Raw genomic sequence first — 16,623 nt, forward strand, 5'->3', positions numbered from 1 at the left:
AAGGCCTTGCCTCTCTTGTCTTCTTCTTCGTCTTGAGTCATTCATGTTGTTGTTGCTCAGTGTTGTTGTTGCTGCTGCTGCTGCTGTCAGTTGTTGTTACATGGTTCCATGTAATCTGCCAGTAAAAGTGAATCATCTGCGTAACGAAAAAAATCAGTAAATGTAGCACACACACACACACACACACACACACACGCATCTAGGATACCGTCAAAACTTCTCCAGTGGGTGAGGGTGTGTGTGTGCGTGAGGGTGGGGGGGGGGGCCGGAGGGGGGCAGAATTTAGTACTTTACAACGGCGGAAACCGTTTTTTTTTACCGACAGAAAGGACAATGTAGACCACTGACTCTTAAAACCAGTATCTTGATTCGGGAAGGTGCGGTTCGTTAGACAGGTCGACAGCTCACCAAAAGGAAAACTGATTGCGTACCCCCATTGCTTGTGACAATACCCACACATATGAAAGCTTTGGAAGTAAAGCCAAGAAGAAGTATGAAGTGGACTACTCAAAGCACTTTGACGCTGACTTCGGCACCCATCTTGCAAGTCCTGCAGCGTGGCTGGTGCCATGGCAATATCTTTCCTCGAGACCTGCCCAGCACGAGCTTGTGCCTCACACCACCATGACCCTGACTGCATCCAAGGGAGGCCACTCCAACTTCGCCGAAAGGTGTCGATGCACACAAGAACAGACAACCTCTGACGACACAACATGCAGATACAGCTGATGCAGCAGGGACTGTCACATCCACAGCCACAGACATCCCGTGCTGCACCAAGTTGTATCACTACAGTCAGCCACAGACATCCCGTGCTGCACCAAGTTGTATCACTACAGTCAGCCACAGACATCCCGTGCTGCACCAAGTTGTATCACCACAGTCAGCCACAGACATCCCGTGCTGCAAACCCAAATTGTATCACTACAGTCAGCCACAGACATCCCCTGCTGCACCAAGTTGTAAAACCACAGTCAGCCACAGACATCCCGTGCTGCACCAAGTTGTATCACTACAGTCAGCCACAGACATCCCGTGCTGCACCAAGTTGTATCACTACAGTCAGCCACAGACATCCCGTGCTGCACCAAGTTGTATCACTACAGTCAGCCACAGACATCCCGTGTTGCACCAAGTTGTATCACCACAGTCAGCCACAGACATCCCGTGCTGCACCAAGTTGTATCACTACAGTCAGCCACAGACATCCCGTGCTGCACCAAGTTGTAAAACCACAGTCAGCCACAGACATCCCGTGCTGCACCAAGTTGTATCACTACAGTCAGCCACAGACATCCCGTGCTGCACCAAGTTGTAAAACCACAGTCAGCCACAGACATCCCGTGTTGCACCAAGTTGTATCACCCCAGTCAGCCACAGACATCCTGTGCTGCACCAAGTTGTATCACCACAGTCAGCCACAGGCATCCCGTGTTGCACCAAGTTGTATCACCACAGTCAGCCACAGACATCCTGTGCTGCACCAAGTTGTATCACCACAGTCAGCCACAGAACATCCCGTGTTTTCACCAAGTTGTATCACCACAGTCAGCCACAGACATCCTGTGCTGCACCAAGTTGTATCACCACAGTCAGCCACAGACATCCCGTGTTGCACCAAGTTGTATCACTACAGTCAGCCACAGACATCCCGTTTTGCACCAAGTTGTATCACCACAGTCAGCCACAGACATCCCGTGCTGCACCAAGTTGTATCACCACAGTCAGCCACAGACAATCCCGTGCTGCACCAAGTTGTATCACCACAGTCAGCCATGACTGACTGACGCCAACCTGTCATTGCTGTGTGCTGGTGACGATCGTGGTCGTGTTCTTATAAAAAAACAACAACATTAAAAGATGTATAGGAAACATACCACCACAAAACACATTCTCGTGATTCAAACCATTGCTGCCAATGCTCCAATCAGCTAACATGGAGAAAAATTAATCCTGAAACTTCCATATTTATTTTCCTATTTCTTGTTTAACCCCTTAACTTCTGAACCGCAGCGAAACGAGATCGATATCATCGTGGCATGTCTAAACTGTAATTACGACATTTTGTGTACTTCCATGTGGTGTCGTTTAATTTGCTGAAAAAAGTAATGCCATCCAAGAGTGCGTATTCTAGACAAAGAATGACGACTGGTATTCTGACCTTTTAAGTTTGTGTTTTAGCACAGTGAGACAACACCGTTCACTGACAAGCTTACTGGTCAGCAGCAGTAGACAGTTCCCTCTCTTTCCCCCCATCACTTTTTTCACAGGCATGTTTATGAAGTTCTGGGTGAGCCAGTGATGACGGAGTGCCGCTGCACGGCATCAGTACCCACGCTTCACGAAACTGCACGCTGTCAGCAATGTCCAGGTCTCATCAACCTTCGCCGAAACTCGTCAGTGAAAAATTACCCACATTTCATTTAAATCTCCGTAACTCAGTCAGTTTTTGGAAATACATAATTGTAATTTAATGATTTTGTCCATTTATGATTTTTGCATATCCGCACTAAAAATGGTAAACAAAGGAGTAAATAAACAATGAAATCGTTGTTTAAAAAGCACAAGTTGTTTTGTATGGTGCATGAATGGTCGCAGTGTAGACAGAGAGGTTGCCTGTACATCGTCACAGTACAGAAAGGACAGTTGTAATTCTGAAACAAACTGAATCTGTTCATAAGATGTAATCAGAGGATAGAATTATGTCATGTATTTCTGTATCTCACTAAAATGAGAATAGAAAAAGATGTTAAATGCCCACGAGCTATAATCAACATGCAAAGAGACATGTACTTTTTCAGTTTTCAGAACTGTTTGTTGAACATGTGTGTAACTGGACGTATTTTGAATGAAAACAACAACAAAAACAACAACAAACAACAAACAACAACAAAAACAACAAACAACAACTGCAACAAACAACTGCAACAAACAACAACAACAACAAACAAAAACAAACTACAAAAATAACAACAACAACAGAATGGAACAACAACAACAATAACAACAACAAAACAAACAACAAAAAACAAAGCAACAAAAACAACAGGCAATGTAACCTGAACAACTGTGGAAGTAAACGACGTAGTATTCATTGTTGTTGTTGTGGGAAGGTGGCAGAATGGTTAAAGTTACTTGTCTATCAATGCAGTGTCTGTGAAGCTCAGGGTTCGAATCTCCCGGTCTCGCCGTTTCTCCAAGTTTGACTGGAAAATCAAAGTGAGCGTCTCGTCCAATCGGATGAGATGATAAGCAGAGGTCCTGTGTGCAAGACACAGACTTGACGCACTGAAGGAGAAACCATGGCAACATAATTGTTGTCCTCTTACAAAATTATGTAGAAGATGTCCACTCTGATACAAATACATGTGCACTCACTCAAGGCCTGACCATCACGTTGGGTTGTGTTACTTGGTGAAGCATCTGCCCAGCTCACGTGGTTAATCATTTATAGATTTGTCCGAACGCTTTGACGCCTCCTTGAGAAACTGAAAACTGTTGTTTCTGGCGAACCATTTACAAACCACCAAGAAATGATGAAAAACTGAACAGTTGCCGTCTGTTGTAAACTGTTTCAACTTATTCAATAGGAGTGTTCAGAAGTATGACGGGTATGTGCTGGGGTTTTCCTTCTACATGTGGCCCATGCGTTATGCCTAGATCTATCTATCTATCTATTTACCTGTCTATATGTCTGTCTGTCTATCTCATTGTCTGTCTGTCTGTCTGACATTATTTCATGTGTACAAACTGATTCAAACAACAATCATTCAGTCAACAGTTCACATGTCTCATCACTTGTTTATTTTGCAGACACAAACAGGTTACTCCTCCGCTTGTCCTTCGAAACAGTATCTGTAAAAAGTTACATTTTATGAACCAGCAGATCAGTGTGTGTGTGTATGTGTGTGGTGAGGGTGGGGGGGGGGGGGGGGGGGGGGGGGGGGGGGGGGGGGGGGGGGGGGGGGGGGGGGGGGGGTGCGTGTGCGTGCGTGCGCGCGCGCGTGTGTGTATGTGTGTGTGCGTGCGTGCGTGTGTGTGTATGCGAATTTGTGTGCGGGGGTGGGTGGAGAGGGCTTGTGGAACGGGGTTGTGGGGTTTAGGAAGTGAGGGAAGTGGTATATTCAAAAGGGGTTTCCCGTGTTCAGTGCACCCACTGCAATCTCCAACGGTTTGAAAAGTGCTGATCTCGTGTCCAGCAAGTTTTATGTCTGGCAGTGAGTAATGAGGTGATCACGTGCAGGGGGGGTGACGTCCCCACAGCACACCTCATTTCTGACAACGTCCCCACATAACACCTCATTTCTGACAACGTCCCCACAGCACACCTCATTTCTGACAACGTCCCCACAGCACACCTCATTTCTGGCAGCGAGTTATGAGGTGATCACGAGCAGTGGGGGTGACGTCCCCACAGCACACCTCATTTCTGGCAGTGAGTTAGAGGTGATCACGTGCAGTGGGGTGACGTCCCACAGCACACCTCATTTCTGGCAGTGAGTTATGAGGTGATCACGTGCAGTGGGGGTGACGTCCCCACAGCACACTGTGTCGTGGCCTGTTCTGTGTGCACTCCAGCACCACGTTGACTTATCCAACCTCTCAAACACTTTATGAACTCCAGTAACGTATTGGACTATCACACAAACTAAAAACAACAACTCATTTGTTTTGTATTGATTCCAGATAAACACCAGTTTCTTTTGGTCTCCGTCATATTTCTACAGCGTGATCGGGAAAACATCTCCATGGTGGGTGTAACCTCTCTGTCGGACACGTTCCCAGGGGGAATTAGGAAGGAATGTACAAGGGGGTACAACTTGATCACTGACGGTGGACACTGGGAGCCTTTCTGTTTCTGTCTGGCGACTCAATCATGAGGGCAGCAGAGCCCCAGTGACGACGCTGACATGGCAGATGTTCGTGTCCAGTACCTTTCTAGCTGAGCCGAGGCATGAGGCGGATGTACAGAGGCCTTGACATCACCTGTAAAAGCCAGCAGATGGTCTCAATCATAAACTTTGTGAGTGATGCATGCAACGTTCTTTTTTTTACTGGTCCATACGACGGTATTTGTTCGTTCATGATCTTCTTTATAAAACAATAGAAAACTGCATCCATTATGTCAAAGTACTGACGAGAAACGACATCTTCATATCTTTGTGGATAAGCATCTGCAGCCAGCATGACGTGACGGGTGACATGGAGAAGACCTGCCTGTCCACTGCTGTCCGCACTGTGCATGTCAGTCCTGCTGACCGTCCCCACAACGGTCTCCAGCTGACCGGAAGTGTCCCTACTTCCTGGCCCTTGGGCTGACTGCCCCATCTCGGGGTCCGTGCTGCCCGCAGGGAGGCTTCAGGTGCACAGCCCCGTCCACAGAGAGCGTATCCCCGGTGACTCTCCCCGTTCAGGTCACACACCTCTCTCAGCCCCTGGCGGAACTGGGGCTCATAAAGAGGTAGACGATGAACTTGGTGAAGCAGTTGCTGAGGCCGAACCAGACGCCGAAGAAGTGGATCTCCCGGGGGATTGTGGTCCAGCTTGCTGCCCGTCACGCTCTGCAACCACGCGGATGACGGTGAAGGGCAGCCAGTGATTGTATACATCACCGTGATCACGAACGTGATGTAGTAGTTCCAGGTGCGCTCCGAGAAGTACTCGTACACCCTCTGCAAGGTGAAACAGTCAGCTGGATTAGACGGTGAGACAAAAAAAGAGAAAGGACAGTGAGAGACAGAGAGACAGACAAACAGTGAGAGACAGAGAGACAGACAGATACGAGACAGAACAAGAACAAAAACAAAACTTTAATCTTCAGGCCTCCGGCCCCTAGAAAGAGGTCAAAAGTACACAATATGGTGATCACGCAGCGACAACAAAATGTAAAAATACATACTAACTTAAACCTGTAGAACAAAAAGTACTTCTCGTGCATAGTAAATTAATTATAACTTTCATCCTTTGTTGTCACAGAATTCCTGTCGTATCTTCAGGGCATTAATATATAAAACGCAGTGTTTAGGAATACTGTAAACAGAACCATTCTTCATCAAGGTGAACATACGATTGACAGAGTTCATATGTTTTTGCCGCAAGGTTAGTTGTAAAGGACACAAATGTTTATCAAATGGTTTTCAATACTTCGACCACATTACAACATTTACATGCGTAATTTGAATGTTCTCCTAAAAAAATGATCCATTACTGGGAGCAAACCAAACCGTAATTTTACCAAACAGTCCCTAAAACACCTTTTATCCACAATGTCAAAATTTGCTCACACTGAAAACCAGTTTTAAACAGTCTGTAATTATGATATATATCTTTAGACATTACCGACTCCTACCCACTCTTGCATAAATATATCTTTCATTCTTTGCTTAAATAATGACAAAAAAAGTTTGCTCACAACCAACGCCTTGTTGCAACCAAACATATCCAAACCCAAGTCTAAATAAAGTATTTTTTTACCTAAAGACACCAGCATTTTCCCCCCTTTCGTCTAGGTTAAACAACATCAAATATGCCTGTCCTGGGTAATCGGTGCACATTCATATCAGCAACCTTAACCAGTACTTGATACACCTTGTGCACTATTTATATACAGTGGATATCGTCTTAATTCGCCGTATTCAACTTGTTTGGTACTCTAAGTGGTATGTTCAAAAACGTTTACATGCAAAGGAATGAACCTTCTCAATATTATCAAGTCTGTGCCGTGGCGAAGTGGTGAAGTGGTTAGCGTCGGGACTGACGGCTGGAGGGACGCGGGTTCGAATCCCAGCGGAGTGGGTTTTTCGGCCCGTGGCCGGCTCCACCCAGAGTTGAGTGCGCTGTGGGCTTAAATGGGGAGACCTGGGACCACACAGTCGAGTGTCGTCCACTTCAAGGATGCTGTCTTTGGGTGTGTTGCTCTAATTACCTGACCAACACTGCAAGTGTCTGTATCTCTCGGGCCTGGTTAACGCCTGGATATCATTATGACAGGAAGCGTAGAGTACAGCCTTGTCACGCAATCCCAAACCAAAATGGACCTCCATAGGCAACATCGTCATCATCATCGTCATCCTCCTCCTCCTTCATCGTCATCAATATAAACAAAATAGTCTCAAAGTCTGTGGCCTTTCATGCCCTGCTCTCATGGTGACCTCAGTTTCGATACCCTCCACTTCTGTGCTTGGGGTGACTCCTGTCAATGTCGTCAGTGTCGGCGGATTCATGGGGGGCTGTTATTTAGGGACGTGGTGGCGGTCTCCACTCTGGGAGGGACGCTCACCTCAGTCTGGCTCCGCGACTAAACCATTATTGTCGTTAGTACGGGGCTTCGTAGGTGGTGTCCTAAGTACGTTAAATCAGAACAGCACAACTGAACACCACCGAAGTGACTCAGCAGCAGTGCAGGGTCTCCTCTGGTGTGTGGCCTCCTGGCGACCTAACATCGATGGTTCCCTGTGGACTGCCGACGCTGGAACAGCGACGGACGAACCCGGGTGTGGCCGTGTATGGGGGAATCTAAATGAGCGGCGTGGGAGTAATGCCACTGAAACGGTGCAGATGATGGGGCAGCAAAAAAAAAAAAAAAAAAAAAAAAAAGTCTGTTAAAGACCCCACATCTCAGAAGCGTACAAAAGAATGGGTTGTACTGAGCCATCAAATATTTTGAAAAAACAACCTTTGGAAATATCATTCAGCTTCGTTATAATATTTTATACAGTAATGCATGCATGTTTGCCCTTTGCTGCTAAAATCCCTACTCCTTTGTTTTACTCATTTTTGTCGTAAAAATAACCCTAGATAATTATATTCCTTCACTGCTTCTAGAGCATTCCATCGGAATTCCAACTTTTCACATCTTCCCCAAAAAGCCACCTTTTCGAAAAACCATCAATTTAGTCTTGTCAGTATTTACATTCAAGAAGAGTGTTTTACATGCATTATTCAGAATATTAATTTGATTTTGCAGACCAGTTGCAGTGTTAGCAATACTAAATCATCCGTGAACAGAAGAATGTACAACTCTAATAAATCAGGCAAAAACCTGAATTCCATGAATACCACTGATTTCAATTGCTGATGCAATTTCGTTAACAAACAACGAAAATAATATAGGGCTTAACATACAACCTTGCCTTAGGCCCAACGGGACAATCAATTAAAAAAAACTCAATTTAACTGATCTTCAATACGTACGCAAGCGTAACACATTTATACATAGCAATGGTAGCATTCATAAATTTCCCCTTTATACCTTTCTGAATCAAAATATCAAACAAAGACTGACGTTGCAACAGAGGTCAAATGCTTTTCTCAGATCAATGAAACAGGCCCGTAAAGCTTACCTCCCTTCTTTGATAAAGATTTCTCAATAACCGCGTTCAGAGTGAAAATATGATCTGTTGTGGCATAACCACGACACGCCCCTATAGTTGTCTGTTGAACTACTATCTCCCTTTTTAAAAATTGGAACAATTATTGCCTTCGCCCCATGCATCTGGATGTGTGCCCTTATCAAACAGAATGTTAGAACAGTTTTGTTAAAAAAATGTACAGCAATATTATCAGCTGATTTAACATTTATATACTATCTACACCACAAGGCTTGCCTTTTTTTAATTCCGAATAGCATCTGCAACTTCTTGTCTGAAATAGCATGACTGAGTTCATCAGATATATTTGATTCATCTGGTGCACTTCACTAATGGCTCTGCTATCAGTAGTTACAACCTCGTTCTGAGTAAATAAATTCCGAAAGTGTTCAAAACATTCATTTTCTTTAATGTCTTTACATACTCCTATTTTCCTTCTTCCAGACACTTGCTTTGCTTCTTTCCAAAACTGTTTGCTGTCTTTGCTCAGTGATGCTAGACGTCTGGCTTTATCGCGTCTATAGCTGACTTTCTTTTACCTTACATAAATCCTTATATTCCTTCCGAGCTTTCACATAGGGTAATCGGTGCTTATCATCTTGGTTTGTCTTAACATTGTTAACAATTGTCTGGCTTTGTGTTTTGCATCTTTACATTCAGCATCAAACCATGGGGCATCTCACTGATCACTCCCAACAAACACACACGCTTCCTCATACATTCACTCGCTCTCAACAATACATTATTGAATAGCCTCATTTACACATTAATCCTAAAGAGTAAACGCATGTGCACACATATTCTGTAAATCGTCTGAATAAAGACTTTCTCTGAAACTGTTCTCCTTTGTTTGATCCCAAGCTAATCTATTAATCCATTTAATATCATTTACTTTTTCAGTACAAGCAGTGTCTTCACTCTGAGCAATTGTAAACGATACAGTCAAATGCGGTGAGTCAATAAATGAAACAACCTTCAATGAGCGTACAAAATCCATAACACACAACTCTCTGGACATTATAACATAATCTATGGTACTTCCACCTGTAGACGAGACAAATGTTAATGAATCATCAAAACCAAAACGACATAACCCGTTCAAAATAACACAATCAAATGCGGAACACATCTCTAACAAATCTTCACCAAAAGCGTTCTTTTCTCTGTCATCAGATTTTCTCTTAAACAAATCATCTTCCTGAAAATGCGACCAATCCCACTTGTATTTTTCGATTCTGTCAGCTGAGGAAAGAGCGTTTTCACAACCAGTCCGTGCATTCAGGTCTCATATTATCATCAAAGCAAAATCTTTTGCCTGCTCGTGCAGAGCGACAATGCACTGTTCCAGAACTTCTATGCCATATCCATGTTCTGCAGTATTCCAGTATTTACTGTCATATGCGGGGATGTATAGACAAATCAGGAAAACAATTTTTTTTCCAACTTGAATAACAATTTGTTTATTTCCAAAATCACCATGTGTTCATATTTTACTTTAATTCTTTTCGCTAACTTTGAAAATACCTTGCGTACAAACACAATAACCCCACCAGAGTTTCTGGCATTAGATGATATTTTAACTGCCTTAGCTACATATGTATCATAGTCCTTAAATGCATGGTAGACGTATTTGTCTGAATAAACAAATGTTTCGTTCAGCGCGAAAATGTCATAGCACAAAAGTGATTTTATCACATCTTTAATGTCAAGTTTCTGCAACCAACTAGTGCAATTCCACATACATATTTTATTTCAAAAGGGACCTTGGCCACACCCCTCTTTCGGAAGACTTAATTTCTCCCTCTCTCCCCTGTATATTGACCACCACCTCTACCCCCCCCCCACTCCCCCCACCCTCTCCTCGGCTGTCCCCCGGTCCTTAGCTCTCCTCTGGTCCTGGTCCTCTGCTGCCCGCCGGTCCTCAGCTGCCCTCCGGTCCTCCGCTGCCCTCCGGTCCTCAGTTACCCTCATCTTGGTGTTCTTTCTTCCCCTTTCCATGTCATCACCATGGTCTCCACTGTCTGCATGACGAAACTGAAATCTCTTCAGTTCCTTCACTTTCTTTTTTTCAAGGTCATATGTGAAGACCCCTTCTGTTGTTATCAGTTTTTCAGATCTGAACTTTGGTTTCTGACCAGTATTGTACAAGTCCTTTGCTACATTTCTGAGTCCTTGTCGCTTCTGTCGCACGGTTTCGGAAAAATCCTCCCTGACATATACACTGTTGAATCGGTCTTTTGAGCTCAGATTGCGAGCATTCTTCAAAATCAGTGTCTTTTGTTTACAAGACAGCAATTTCACAATGATAGCAGTGTCGTTTTGAGTTCTGTGTGCTCTTTCTATCATAATGTCTTCTGTGATCCCCATTCCCTCTCGAATCACTGCTTTCACCTGTCTCTCACAGTCATCCCAGTTCTCTTTCTTCTGTTGTTTCTCCATACCAAAGAATAACAGATTGTTTCGTCTGCTGTGGTTTTCAAGGGAGTCACATTTCTGGGTCATCGATTTCAACTCATCACGTAGAAATTCGTTCTCTTCTTGCAAATTGTCACAGAGTGGTCTCAGATTCCCGATTTCTTCTTGAAGCAGCTGTCACTTTTCATTAATCTTGTCGATCTGTGCAGTCACCGTAGTCTTCACGTCAGTCATGGATCTCTGTAGCTGTTCAGCCTGCTTGTCTTGTTTCTCTTCTATTCTTTGAATGCAGACTTGTATGTCTTGTATTCACTTTAGGAAATCCTGTAGCCCCAGAGCTGTTTGCTGTTCACCAAACTGCCCTGCTGAGTCAGTCCCCCCTCGACTCCAGTGCCTCCAACGTCAGTCAGGGAAGTATCCACTCCACATCGTTCTTCTTTCTCAGGTGAGTTAGGACCAGGGTTGGACTCAATGTCCCCACAGGCCAACAGGTAGCATGCCATGAAAATTTGTACTCAACTGTAGTCAATCGCTGAAAAATAGCAACCTTGGTGGCGAAAAACTCAGTCTGTCTTCAAGCACACAAAGTGTCTTTCCATGGTACCACATCCTCGAACCAGGAACAACACACCTACTGGCCGAATAATATTGGATTTATGGAATAAAATGTTTATCAGGCTGATAACAAACTTGCCTGTCACCTGCCGGTGCTGCAACGCACTCGCTGGCATGATACTGGTCTCACACAATTACCTAGAATGTCCTGGAAATCGTTGAAAATTAGAAAATTTCACCACCAAAATGTTAACACGTTGCCATGTTGCATCGGCGCGACCTTGATCCCAGAGACAGAGAGAAAGAGAGAGAGAAAGAATGACAGTGAGAGACAGAGAGAGACAGAGACAGAGACAAAAATAGACTGACAGACAGACAAGTGATCTTGACGATAATTTGATAAGCAGATATATGCTAATTTAACCGAGCCATCTAGGCTCCGTGCTTCATGTGCACGATGTAGAATGCACCTAAAAAGAATAGCGCTACAAAACATGTTAACAATACATGAAATGAATACAGGGGAAAAAAAGGAAAGGAAACACATCGTGAATCTCCATTTTTGACCTAGCTTTTCTTCTGCAAACAGTCGGAGCAGACTGAACCAGTTTCGTAGGGTATTTTGCAAACAAAAAAATTCTCATTGTTGTCTCTCGGAATCGAAGATGACGACACATTGTACCATCATCGATAACAGGATGAAGGAGGAGAGTGCCCTTCATAAGCTGAGCGTGATGATATCTCAGTGTAGCAGCCGTTGTTCAGGGATGATCCCACTCTCTCGGCCACAGACGTTTGGGTCAAGTGGCAGGAAGAGATCGGTACCTCTGGCAAGTTCCAGACATCACATGACGGGGACTGTAACCCCGGGGATACATGAAAACATTGATACCATCTCCTCCCTCCCATCCCGTCCCCCCCTCTCTCTCTCCCTCTCTGTCTCTGTCTCTTCCCGTGTCTCTGTCTGTCTCTCGGTATATCTTTTCATCTTCCTCATCATCTACCCAGTCTCCTCAGGCTCGTGACTACCCGATGCCTCATGACGTCACCACCGCTGTTTCAAGACGCACTGCACAGCGATCATCGGGACTGTTCCGGACACTTACAACCAAGGAACAGTTCAGTTGACCCATAAAAGTGACGACTTTCTCGGTGAGGGCGATCCATGACCTGGGCCATGGGGACACCGGAAATGGAATCAAATAGACTAATCCCCTATTAACCCTCTTTATGTGACTACATTTGTATGATATTCAATGCTCCCCACATTTCACCATCACCACGTGCACCAAACGTTTGGTCCTCACCTTAGCGCCATCTACAGCACTCTATAAAGCTCCTGATGATCCTATGATGAAAGGTAGTCTGGCCTCTACAGCCCTCGTCTATATGGTTAAGAGAAAACGCAGCTAATAAGAAGTCAATCCAAAACTAAGATTTAAAATCAGAATGAAGGTGTGTGTGCTATTTGAGATACCCCGATGTGCGGTGTCAAACGGATCCTCTTCTGTGAATGGTAAATTTCCTGTTTTGCTCAACTGGTACCGGTGGACCTTGTGGCTGTTTACACAGTCGACGTGAGACGAAATGTGTCTTTGAGGTACTGGTGATGTCAGCATGAACATCTACGTTTGTTCACCGAGAAAACCGGCGGTGTAAATGAAATGTAGATGTAAGGGTTATTATGCCAACATCTATCATCTGTGGAGGTTTGCAGCTGGAAGGTTAGTGGAAAAGGCATACAAATAATCCTCAGTTAAAAAGACAAGTAAAGGATGTGCACACCCACTGTTAACATGAACGGCAGCAAACAATGTAGTGACATAGCCAAAAGGCACACGGCTTCAAGCCACTGCTGTTCAACACCCCCTTCGATTTTATACAAGTCACTCATGTGAACTAGTGGGGGTGCGTCTCGAAAAACCTGACGGAATTCACAAAAGCATCGTGCTCATCAATGCCTATGTTCACCCAGGAACCTGCACAACAAAAGAGGATTGGGCCTTTTTAGAGGAAATAGAGAACGAACTTGGAGACTCAGTCATTATCTGCATTATCAATGCAAGATCGAAGCTATGGGACCAGCGGAACACCAACCCACAAGGACTCGCACTTGAAGGAATGATAGGGGAAATTCTTCTTAGCCCATTAACAACCACATCCCCAACTCGCCTTGGAACAAGACAAGGGGACAGTGACGGTGTGGTCGACATCGCTCTAACATCTCCAAAATTCAGAGCAGAAATGAATGCAGAGACGCTTCCACACCAAGGCAATGACCACCTCCCAGTAGTGTTCAGTCTACAGAAACTGTCAGATAAACCCTGTATGAAACCGCGTGATCCATTTCAGTATGAAACGAAAGAGACAACCGTCATCGAAAAATTAAGACGCAGAAGGAACAAAAGAACGGCACCGAACAGGATGCAAACTATTCAGCCCCAATGGTGGAATACCGACACAGAGAGAGCCTGGATAGAAAAACATGCAGCTGTCAAACTTTGGCAAAAAGAAAGAACAAAACCTTATCCGGACAAAGATATTGAAACAAAAATGAAAGAAAAAACTAAACAGTTTGAAATCATTGCTCAAGAGGCCAAAAATGACAAGTGGAAACAGTTTTGCGAGGCACTCAGTTATGACTCAACATTGACAGAGTTCTGGCAATTTTATCGTCGCATGGAAGGGAAAACGTGCACAACAACAACCCCAGACATGGTAGACACTGACGGAACCAAGCTTAAGACAAATGAAGAAAAAGGATCCGCCCTGCTGAAACGTTTCATACAACAGAGCGATCAAAGAAACTTAGATGAGAAAAAGAAATATGTTGAGGAGTTAAACCAAACACTTATGCAGACTGGACCTGATGATGACTTGACAATAGATGATCTAAACGAAGCAATAGCTAAATGCAAGAAAGAATCAGCTCCTGGCCCAGACAAAGTTCGCTACTCGGACATCAAGGAACTATCGGAAGAAGACAGAAGCAACCTTTTCAATCTATATCAAAACAGTTTCCACAATGGACATGTGCCGGAGGACTGGACACACAGCTTCTTAAAACCCATACCAAAACCAGGAAAGGACCATCATCAGGTAAGCGGATACCGGATCCTAACCATGCAAAACATTGCCGGAAAGCTCATGGAACGCATGATAGCCAGGAAACTTGCAAGGGATCTTGAACACAGGCACATTCTCCCTTCAAATCAAGGTGGTTACAGAACAGGCAAGTCCACATGGGAAAACGCAGCTGCTTTTGCATATGAGGTGTATGAAGGATTTCAAAGAAAAGAAGAAACACTAGATCTTGAAGATGCCTACAATAAAGTCCAGTTTGTGCACCTCATGGAGCTGCTACTAAGGTATGGAGTAAGTTTAACACTGACAAGATGGATAGCAGCAGCGCTTCAGGAAAGAACCGTCGTCCTACGCCTCGGAGATTGGATGTCTGCACCTTCTAAACTATCCATGGGACTGCCACAAGGGTCTCCGCTTTCTCCTGTCCTCTACAATGTCTACACGAACGGCCTTGCAGACTTAAACAACAATGGAATAGCTCGGGTGCTTATTCTTGTGGATGATGGCCTGGTCTTCAAAACTTCGAAAGATGCTCAGGAAAGAACTAAAGCCGTCCAGAAACAACTAAACAATATTGCTCAATGGTGCAAAGACACAGGATCTTCCATCAATCCAGTGAAAGCTCAAACGTTGCTGTGCACCCTCAACAACAGAACCGTGAGCAAATCACCACCTTCTGTGTCACTCGATGGGATTCAGATCGAGAAAACTGAATGCCTACGCTACCTAGGAATACACTTCGACAGGATGCTGACCTTCAGAAAACATACGGAAAATACTGTTCTCAAATGCAAAAAGGGCCTTTCAGTCTTAAAGGCAATGGCAACCAAAGGTATTGAACAACGCCACCTCTTCCTGCTATACCAATCACTCGTCCTCAGTGTGATCGACAACGGACTTGGGCTAACAACACTGTCTCAAAACAACCTCCTAAAATTAGAGTTCAAAATGAAGCTATGAGGCTGATCCTTGGAACAACAAAAGACACGCCCACAGAAACCATGCGATACTGCTTGACCTTCCTTCAGTGCAGGCCAGAAACAAGTCAACAGGTCAAGACCTACTTCAAAGCATTAGAAAACCCTCAAAACCCACTGCATGATGCAGTCAAAGAACCAAAAGGCAGCCGCCTAGGACGAGGAAGATCATGGATGGGGCAAGCAGAAGACACAATCCAGCTAGTATGCCGACTACAAGACCTGAAAGAAACAAAAGAATGGGAGAAAAACCCCGAAAACCTCAACCATCTATTCAACACAGCCATTTCACCCACTCTATGAAGACATTGTCGGAATGGCCAGAGGGCAAAACTGATGCGGAAGTGAAGCTACTCATAGAAGAAAACAGTAAAGAAGAGGACATCATCATATACACAGATGGCTCAGTCACCAAAGACCAATCCGGTTGGGGATTCACTGCGAAACAAAATGGAAAAAAACAGGGAAGAGAATGCTGCCTACAAAGTCACAACCTCCAGCCTAACGATGGAAGTTGAAGCTGTGACACGTGCCCTCCAGTGGCTATCGTCCATCCATACGCCCGGAAACCAACATGCCATGATTCTAACCGACTCAATGAACCTCATACAGAAAATTGAAAACGGAATGGGAAGCCCAGAGTGGCGTAAGGCAATGCGCAACTTTCAGATTAAAAAACTCACATGGTCATACTGCCCGGGACATGCAGGTGTTAAGGAAATGAGCGAGCTGACAGACTTGCTGATTACGCAACACCAACGAGCGGCCTACATCTAGGAAAATCGGAAATCCTCAGAAAAGTCAAAGAATATCAAAAAGAACAGGTACAAGGCCATCACACCATCGATCGCCTCAAAGAAATAAAAGCAGAGAGAGGGAGCGGCCGTAAGTCTAACATGAAAGGTAGAGCACGATGCTTTGCAAATCAACCAAATATCGGCATCATTTCCAAACCAACATTGCGCAAATTTCTTGAAAACGGAACAGAGTCTCTGTGGGCTTTTCCAAATACAATAGACTGAGCAACACACTAGACGCCACGTTCTTGGCATCAGAGATCTTTTCCCATCCCTCTTGCGACCAATCAGTGGCAGCCTCTGTGCGTGTGTGTATGTGTGTGCTTGTGTGTATGTGTGGGTCTGTATTTTTGAGTGCGTTTGTGCATGCGCGAGAGTGTAAGTGTACACAAGTGTCAGTAGAGTTCTGTGCACGTGCGTGTGTGT

At 44.6% G+C, this 16,623-nt stretch overlaps 1 protein-coding gene across 1 annotated transcript in view; it reads right to left on the reverse strand.

Moving 5' to 3' along the window:
* Positions 1-3,793: 3,793 nt before the first annotated feature.
* The window catches only part of LOC143276032 (uncharacterized), a 47,888-nt gene continuing 35,058 nt past the window's right edge, over positions 3,794-16,623 (reverse strand). The window contains exons 3-4 of the mRNA XM_076580418.1: positions 4,484-5,672; positions 3,794-4,422 (exon numbers count right to left, since the gene is read on the reverse strand). Of these exons, the coding sequence (XP_076436533.1) occupies positions 5,121-5,672 (552 nt within the window). The 3' untranslated portion in view covers positions 3,794-4,422; positions 4,484-5,120. The remainder of the gene's footprint in view (positions 4,423-4,483; positions 5,673-16,623) is intronic.

The sequence above is a fragment of the Babylonia areolata genome, chromosome 31 (assembly GCF_041734735.1).
Source record: "Babylonia areolata isolate BAREFJ2019XMU chromosome 31, ASM4173473v1, whole genome shotgun sequence".
Taxonomy (NCBI): Eukaryota; Metazoa; Mollusca; class Gastropoda; order Neogastropoda; family Buccinidae; genus Babylonia; species Babylonia areolata.